The sequence below is a fragment of the Nannobrachium achirus genome, assembly GCF_963921795.1.
Source record: "Nannobrachium achirus genome assembly, chromosome: 22".
Lineage (NCBI taxonomy): Eukaryota > Metazoa > Chordata > Actinopteri > Myctophiformes > Myctophidae > Nannobrachium > Nannobrachium achirus.
In genome coordinates this window covers 8618776-8627497 of record NC_137829.1, presented here as the reverse complement: position 1 = coordinate 8627497, position 8722 = coordinate 8618776, and the positions used below count along the sequence as shown (strand labels likewise).

General features: G+C 43.8%; 2 protein-coding genes across 2 annotated transcripts; one reads left to right on the top strand and one right to left on the bottom strand.

Annotated features, from left to right (window-relative positions):
• Positions 1–884: 884 nt before the first annotated feature.
• Positions 885–4848, top strand: LOC308308187 (methionine--tRNA ligase, cytoplasmic-like; the record flags this gene model as incomplete). Its single annotated transcript, XM_080753551.1, has 2 exons — positions 885–905; positions 2296–4848. 2 exons carry the CDS (start codon positions 885–887, stop codon positions 4846–4848), a joined length of 2574 nt encoding a protein of 857 aa, XP_080609677.1.
• A 2225-nt stretch (positions 4849–7073) lies between these two features.
• LOC308308039 (ras-related protein Rab-33B) lies at positions 7074–8722 on the bottom strand (the record flags this gene model as incomplete). Its single annotated transcript, XM_080753405.1, has 2 exons — positions 7074–7682; positions 8465–8722. 2 exons carry the CDS (start codon positions 8720–8722, stop codon positions 7236–7238), a joined length of 705 nt encoding a protein of 234 aa, XP_080609531.1. The 3' UTR covers positions 7074–7235.

The window sequence follows — 8722 nt, the reverse complement described above, 5'->3', positions numbered from 1 at the left end:
GCAGCCTCACTTGATATCTCTGGAGCTCAGCTTCCATTGAGATATCAGTTTCTTCTTTTTCATTATTCTATTATTCAGATAATGTAACTATAGCTGCAAAACGGATGGGATCACTTCTAAGATCGCAATTGCTTCATAACATAACAGACAGTAAAAAAGCATGATATTGAATCAAACTGCTTCAGCATCCTTTCAAGTTTAACGTTGGTCGTTAGTCGTTACACCCTGTATCGTTAGCTTTTCCTAGCTTAGCTAGGCTAGGCTACAGACAACAAAACGAAATGCATGGCAACACATAACAACAACAAACCTTAACTTAACGTTAATCCTATCCGTTTCTCACATTAGTACACAAAGCAAAATCGAACTTCCGACAGCTGAAATTCGAAAAACACATCGTCTGTGAATAGCTAATACACTACACATACGATACCTGCTACATGTAGAGCACTTGTAGTGATTTGATGTGCGGTTAGATGTGAGAGCCACTGTTACCATGGCCGCAAGAGACGCCGTGTGGGGAATGACGAATGGAATGGATATGCTTTCATGCTGCATTTGGGTGACCACAGAAACTGGGAAATATTAGCTTCAATGTATTATCAATAATGTGCTGAATCATGATCTATGTTTACAGATTAATGTTTTTTAAAACGTTAAATTATATCATCATATCATATGATGAACAAAGTTACATTGCATTTATTGAAATAATTTTAAACCAAAAACTAGAAAATATTGTTCCTTCGAAACAATTGTGGGCTCGCTTCAAGCCAGAAAACAATGTCTATAAAAGTACAAAATGTCAAGATCGCAGGCAGTGCTCTCTTTGACGTTACTGACATCAAAGATTGGTCCATTTTGTTCCAAAAGTTGAACCGCTGATGGCGCTTAAACATGCCAATGTGAGAAGGGTGGTATCTGTTCCTTGACCTATTGGGAATGTGCTTGCAAGATTTCACGCACATTGCAGGCTGTGTTAATGATTTGAGGTGTTTTTGGCTTTGGCCACTTTATCGCTGCTTGCAGCTATATTTATTTCTTTTATTTTTTTATTTTTTTGTGTGTGCACTTTATAGGCATATTAGATAAAGGTCCTTAGATTGTGTGTAGAATGTTTCATGCAAATTGCTAAAAAAAATCCTAGCGGGTTTAAGCGTTTCACAAACTGCTCAAAATGATATAGCGCCCCCCTTTGGTCAATTGGAGTAAGATTGGTTTTAGTGATATTTGGACTAACACTCTACATCTTTGCCAAATGCCATGAACATGTTACTTTGCATGTATGATTTAGAGGCAGAAGAATAATTTGCATAAAACTGCAAAATTAATTGAATTATTAAAAAAGCATGTTTCAATTTTAAAAAAAAAATCCGATCTGACAGATCTTTAGATATTGGTCCAAAGTTCATGTAAAAAAAGTTTTGTGGACGTGACGCGAACATTCCAGAATAAAAGCGGGTTTAAGCCATAGAGTTATAATTAGAATAGAGAGGACACCAGATATCCCCGCCCGTCCACTTGCATTGAGTTGCTCACCCAGCGCATGAGGCGTTTTCACCCCTCCTTCCGGCTAGTAAAACCGTGACGTAGTGGGTCTACTGTGACGCGTTTTGCGTCATAATTTGTGTTCATGGACGCGCTTTCATGAACGAGCACTTCCGGTATGAACGCGCGTCAATACAAAGAAGCCTAGACGCGCGTTCATGTGAGTAGACCCAACTGCAGTACCTCAAAACGGCCACCATGTCCATTGATTGATTGATTGGTTTAAGTATTTATTAGAAGTTTGCATTGGAAAAGGTACAGTTTCATGACAGTACAGCTGGTACAAGGTCAACTAAAAGGATACGCCTAACAGCACGAACCCCGGGTTATAGCGCCATCTAGTGATAGTGACGTCATGGCTTCAGACATTGTTTATCGTTTGTTGTTGTTTACCATGGCAACAGCATTGTTGATAAATGCCAGGAACAATCAAAATATCTGCCAGATGGAATCACCGCTCCCAATAATCTATATGTTATTGCTTCTCCAAGACTCAACTCTTCACCACAGATCCCTTCAAGACTGTTATCTTCAAGACCCGTTTGACCAAGATTCTACCAACTAGAAACACTTCTTTGGCTTTTGGGCTCTTCATTCTTCTACAGAGCAGGAAACCAACAGTTTCTTACATCAAAATATCTGCCATTTGCAGGTAAGGTTATTTGTTCTTACAGTATGTAACTTATACTCATATAGCCTATACCGTTTTATACACGATTTTAAACAGGACATCATTCTCCGAAATAGCAATGGAACTTCTTTGTAAGTGAAGGCAAGCCACATTGCCTGAAGGCCTTAGCTGCACTACACTGTACTGGAGTCCATTGCAACGTTCAATATGTCAACCCCGACAAGAAAATAGTGCCCTTCCTCAGCCATCCAACTCTGCCCGCCATGCTTCTGCCCAGTGGAACGTGGCTCTTCAGTTCGAACAGCATTTGCAAGTACATGTTTGAAGTGAGTGGACAGCAATCCAATGACCTCTGCAATCAGTGGCTTGAATGGGAAGCCACCCAGCTTCAACCGGCGCTGCTGGAGGCCCTCCACATGGCTGCGCTGCAAGGAAAAGGGAAAGTAACAGAGGCCTCCAAGTGCCTCCAGGAACCCCTCAACTATTTGGACCAAAGCCTGAGCAAGATGACGACTCAATATTCAACTTCAGAAGCTGTTTCAGTCACTGATGTTGTTCTGTGGGCATCGCTGCACCCTGTTCTGTCTGACTCTTCCGTCCGAATAGCAGGTGCACACAAGTCAGTGCAGGCCTGGTTTGACCGTGTGGCTGGTTTGCAGGCCTGCCAGACAGCAATTCAGAAGATGCTTAAGGAAGGGGAATGTCATATCTCAGAGGAGGAGATGGAGGCAGCTGCCCTAACATGGGGTAAACGATTGAACAACTGCACATTGACCACAGAGAGACAACACCCAATTCTGCCTCAGGAGGATAAACGTAACATCCTGGTGACCAGTGCTTTGCCGTATGTCAACAACGTCCCTCATCTGGGCAACATCATTGGCTGTGTTCTTAGTGCTGATGTCTTTGCCAGGTTTGGTCGTCTGCAAGGCTGGAACCTGCTGTATGTGTGTGGTACGGACGAGTACGGCACAGCCACTGAAAACAAGGCCAGAGAGGAGAACCTGACACCCCAGCAGATCTGCGACAAATACCACAACATCCACTCCAGCATCTACAAGTGGTTCCAGATCGACTTTGACTTTTTCGGCAGAACCACCACTGATCAGCAAAAGAAAATTGCTCATAACATTTTCTGGCGGCTATATGAGCGAGGTTTCCTTGAGGAGCACACAGTAGAACAGCTACACTGTGAGAAATGCCAGAGTTTCCTAGCCGATCGCTTTGTGGAGGGCATTTGTCCTCACTGTAGCTACCCAGAGGCACGTGGGGACCAGTGCGACAAGTGTGGTCAGCTCATCAATGCTGTAGAGCTCAAGGATCCCCATTGTAAAGCCTGCAGGCAGACCCCTGTCAAGCGCTCCTCCAAACACCTGTTTCTCGACCTACCCAAGTTGCAGAACCAGTTGGAGGAGACGCTGCCCCTGGACAAGTTGACCAGTACGGGAGACTGGACAGCCAATGCCATACAGATCACTCAATCCTGGCTGAAGGATGGACTCAAACAACGCTGTATCACCAGGGACCTGAAGTGGGGAACACCAGTACCTCACCCTGACTTTGCAGAGAAGGTGTTCTATGTGTGGTTTGATGCCCCTATTGGCTACCTGTCTATTACAGCCAATTACACAGACCAATGGGAGAAGTGGTGGAAGAATCCTCAACAGGTGGAGCTGTACAACTTCATGGCCAAAGACAACGTTCCGTTTCACAGTGTGGTGTTCCCATGCTCCCTGCTGGGAGCTAAGGACAACTATACTCTGGTCAACCACATCATCGCCACTGAGTATCTGAACTATGAAGACACCAAGTTCTCCAAGAGCCGTGGAGTGGGTGTGTTTGGAGACATGGCAAAGGACACCGGAATCTCCTCGGATATTTGGCGATTCTACCTGCTGTATGTGCGTCCTGAGGGCCAGGATTCAGCCTTCTCCTGGACTGACATGGCTCTGAAGCACAACTCTGAGCTTCTTAATAACCTGGGAAACTTCATTTTAAGAGCAGGGACGTTTGTCAATAAATTCTTTGAGGGCTGTGTACCTGTGATGGACCTGCAGCAGGAGGATAGGAAGCTCCTGGCCCAGGTGGGTCGGGAGCTACACCAGTACATCGAGCTCTTGGACAAAGTCAAAATTCGTGATGCTTTGAAAAACATCCTTAACATTTCTCGCCTTGGCAACCAGTACATCCAGGCCAACCAGCCCTGGAAAAAGATTAAAGGAGCAGACACAGATAGGAAACGTGCAGGCACAGTTACGGGTGTGTCTGTGAATGTTGCATGCTTGCTGTCCGTGCTGCTGTTACCATACATGCCAACAGTCAGCCAAACCATTAGAGACCAGTTTAAAGTCCCTCAGTCTTGCATTACCACCATTCTGCAAGGTACAGGCTTTGTATGTATCCTGGTGGCTAACCACCGCATTGGCACGGTCAGTCCTTTGTTCCAGAAACTAGAGGCAGACCAGATTGAAGCTTTGAAGGAGAGATTTGGTGGACAGCCGCAGGCTTCACCATCCCCGGTCGCTGCTGCCATGGTAGTTAAGAAGTCAACTGCACAGAGATCTGGAGGTCCTCCACCTATACATCAGGGCGCCAGGCCAGCACGGGGAGGCAAGAAGGGGAAGACAGAGTGCGGGAGTCAGGTGCCCCAATGTCCAACAACTGTTTGAAGGAAACATCCCTTATGATGTGGATGAGGCCAAACTCAGGGGGTCTCAGGTGGCAGGCCCATAATGTCATGTGGTGAGCTGTGTCTCAACATAATCAAAGAGGAAATAATCTTTGATTGCAGATCTACCCAGTGTTTGCAACTGTTTTTAAACTTTTTCGGTGAATATTGATTGTACTGTGATGTATCTCGACGACACTGCATTTATGCCCATATATGGAGATATCTGTCAACGTCCATTTTATGCCCATATACGGAGATCTCTGTTGGACCCGTTTTGACCATCTGTTTGCCTGTGTCCATTTATGCCCATATATGGAGTTATCTGTCTGTCTGCGTCCATTTTATGCCCATATATGGAGATCTCTGCAGACGCAGTGCCGGTTCCGGAAAACCCTGATGTCAGACATCAGAATCCGAACCTTTCGTGCCGGTTCCGGAAAGTCACGTATCGGGTCGGGTCGAGGCCGGGGCACTGCACTACCTGCTGCTTGCTAGTGCAGGTTCCGGAAAACTCTGATGTCAGACATCAGCTCCGCATATGGGCATCCATTTTATGCCCATACAGTATATGGAGATCTCTGTGAATGCCCTACCCTTTAGTTTAATGCAAAACCCCATTATACCTGTTGTCATAAGACCCGCTGTGCGTTTAAGGGAAGTTATCTCATGCTGTGTGGGTCTGTTTGCAGCCCCCAGCGAAACAAACAAAAATAGATTGTAGCTCTTATCATCATCATCAGCACCACTCACTTTCAATTCCATCCTGATTGGCTAAGATTGGTATCTACAGTTTGAACGAGTGGTTCGCTTTGATACCTCAAATCATGAACGCAGTGTCCGATTGCCGTGAAAGGCTGAGGAAGAAATGCCACCCTTTTCACATTGGCCTATTATAGTGCCACGAGGATCAAGTCGAATCTGTCAAATTTTTTATAGTCCATCCTGATTGGCTAAGATCTCCCACAAATCAACATATTGTGTCTGTGCAATATACTTCACCAACCCTCTACTTCTACAGATTCCATTCACCAGACTGAATTCCGAACATTGCTGGCCCACAATAACCTACCTGACCGGCACTTGAGGAGCACTTTTTATAGTTGCTTATGGGTTTCCTGTCTATTTCTCCACATTTTGTGAATTCATAATCTCAGATCCATCATCCCTGATCCTTCCATATTTGGTCAAGACTGATGTCATCAATATGGGAAGCCGTGCTGTTTTTCCAGGAACACTTAATTGTTAAATTATTAAACTATAATCTCACATAGCCTTGAGGATATCGGAGATCTACTAATATTTCTGGAGAGTGGGGAAATCTAAATTCAACGAATGGCCCAAAACTGTGAGGGAACAATTTGGGGCATTCAATCTCATTCAATGAATTTAAATAACTGTTCCCTATACACACTATGTATCAGTGCCCAGCATTGTACAGGTTATTAGAGGATTTCATTAAAATGACCTGAGGTGGCAAATGCTGTCTTACCAAATTTGCTTGCTTAGGTTCCCTATCCTCACCAGTTTGTTACAAAACAAAGATCACATACAGCCAGCAGTCTTAATAATTGATAAAACTATCTTTATTTTGATTTATCTCAATTTTGTTACAAATTTCAGTATAGTACACATGCAAAACGTTTCAGATAACCCTTCCCACACAAATATTTTGTTTATCATCATGCAACTCTCAAGTGATCCCAGGTTGTAATTGGTCTCAAAGAATGTATCCAGTTTTTAAATGCTCTGTCTGCATTTGCATGTAGAGCCAATGTCTAGTCATACAAAACATTGCTAGCTTGTATTTAATAGCATTTAATTTATTATAGTGTTGTTTCCACAACATCATAATAAAATCATGGACGTGTTTTCTTAAAAACTCAGTTCATAGATTTGCAGAATGATAGCTTATTTTTCTTCACAGTTACATTTTGGCCTTTATATTGGTCCCTCTATTCCCAATGCATTTCCCTTGTATTCACTGCCTGCAATGAATAGTTGAGCAATAGCTCTGCTAAATGGTTGCTTATTTTCATTTGTCTACATACTGTACATACAATAGTGCAACATACGGTAATCAATGCTACGATTTGATTCAAAGTGAATTCATCTGCAGATTGAGTTGCATTTACTTCACATGCATTTACCTTAATTGTCAATTTCACAATTCACATTGTGCAAACTCATAATACTGTCTCAATTGGTACCCTACAGCCTGTGGGTACATTTGTTCAATTAGCTAGCTGCAAGCTTTCCACTTGCCGATCATATTTTCTGATCAAAAAATTCTCAATTATGGGCCCCTCTTCCACACTGATTTCATAAGCACCATTACGGTAATACAAGAAAGAACATTCCAGAGACATTCTGTGACACAACTGAAGTTCAGCACAGACAAGTCTCTGACACTTGTTCCCTTTCATTCCACAGTTCCCTGATATTGCTCTCACTGGGCTGTTTCAGTCTCAGGGGCTTATGGCTCTTCAACCTGTAGGCCAGTGTCAGAAAGATGGCATCTACATGCTCTTTCTCAGCAGGCTCCTTGGCAGAAGTCTCAAACATTGGGAAGTTGTAGCTGTCCGCCAGTCGTTGGGCTAATGACGTGGGCACCTCCCGGCGGTCCCTCAGGTCACACTTGTTGCCCACCAGGACACGAGGCACAGAGTCACACACAGCATGTCGGCGGCACTCATCGATCCATTCAGGGAGGCTTTCGAAGGAGGAGAGGCTGGTCACATCATAGACGAAGATGACAGCGTGGACACTGCGGTAGTAGTGCTCCACCATGCTTTTCCTGAAGCGTTCCTGGCCTGCCGTATCCCAGATCTGCAGCTGAAATGTCAGATACAAATTATAAACATTATACCTAAACAGTTTAGGTAGGCTTGTAAGTTTAACAATAGTGTTCTTACTGTTCTTAGTCCCCATGTTTATTCACACCTCTTCCAAACATGTATTTCTCCTCTATTCAGTTTAAATAGACTATAATCAAATATGTGAGATGTGAATCAATACCCTCAAGTCAACAGATGCTTCTGCATTGTGGACATAACCCAATGATGTAGGCTAGTTCTGACTGTACAGTAGCCTACTACTAGCCTACTTCTAACAAACTAGGGATTATTATTGCAGGGGGGGGGGCGGAGAAAATCCTGCAATACTGCATCTGTATACATTGTTGTGGGAGGGGCTGGGGGCAGGGCAGATGTGACAAAGCAAACTCTCCCATGAAAAAAGGCAGGCAAATGTGAAAATGGCTAGACTGGGCCAGCTTCCATCATTCAGTCTGGTTTTCAAGCAAAGAAAACTGAAGTAACGGTACTAAAAGCTAATTCAAACGCATGCATTGAATCTGCACTGCAGTCTAATAAAAGGTTTATGTCAAGGGTCAATCTAAAGTGATATCTGGCCATAGGCCATTCAATGGCTCGATGTCCCTTGACGTCTAAATGCTGTCTGGTCCTATCATTCCGCTATGGACCAGAGCTAATGAGAACCGCCAGATGACGACCATTAATTGTACCGTTATTACCGTTCTACTGCAAGTCCCGTTATTGACGTAGCCTAAAGGCATAGAATGCCAGATACATAGCTCATCATTATTCTTCGCTTACCTTGATACTTTCTCCATCGAGCTGCAGTGTCCTCTCCCTGAAATCAACACCGATTGTGGCTTCTGGGTTTTTGAGGAAGGAACCTCCACAGAACCTATAAGTCAAGCATGTCTTTCCAGCGTTGGAATCGCCTATTACTATAATTTTAAAAATTCTAGCCTGCAGACTCTCATATTCGCGATGGGATGACAATTCTGAGGGCTCGTTTCGGTTGAAAACTGTGTGGAATTCTTCTCCAGGCTTGTTTTCTATTGCCAT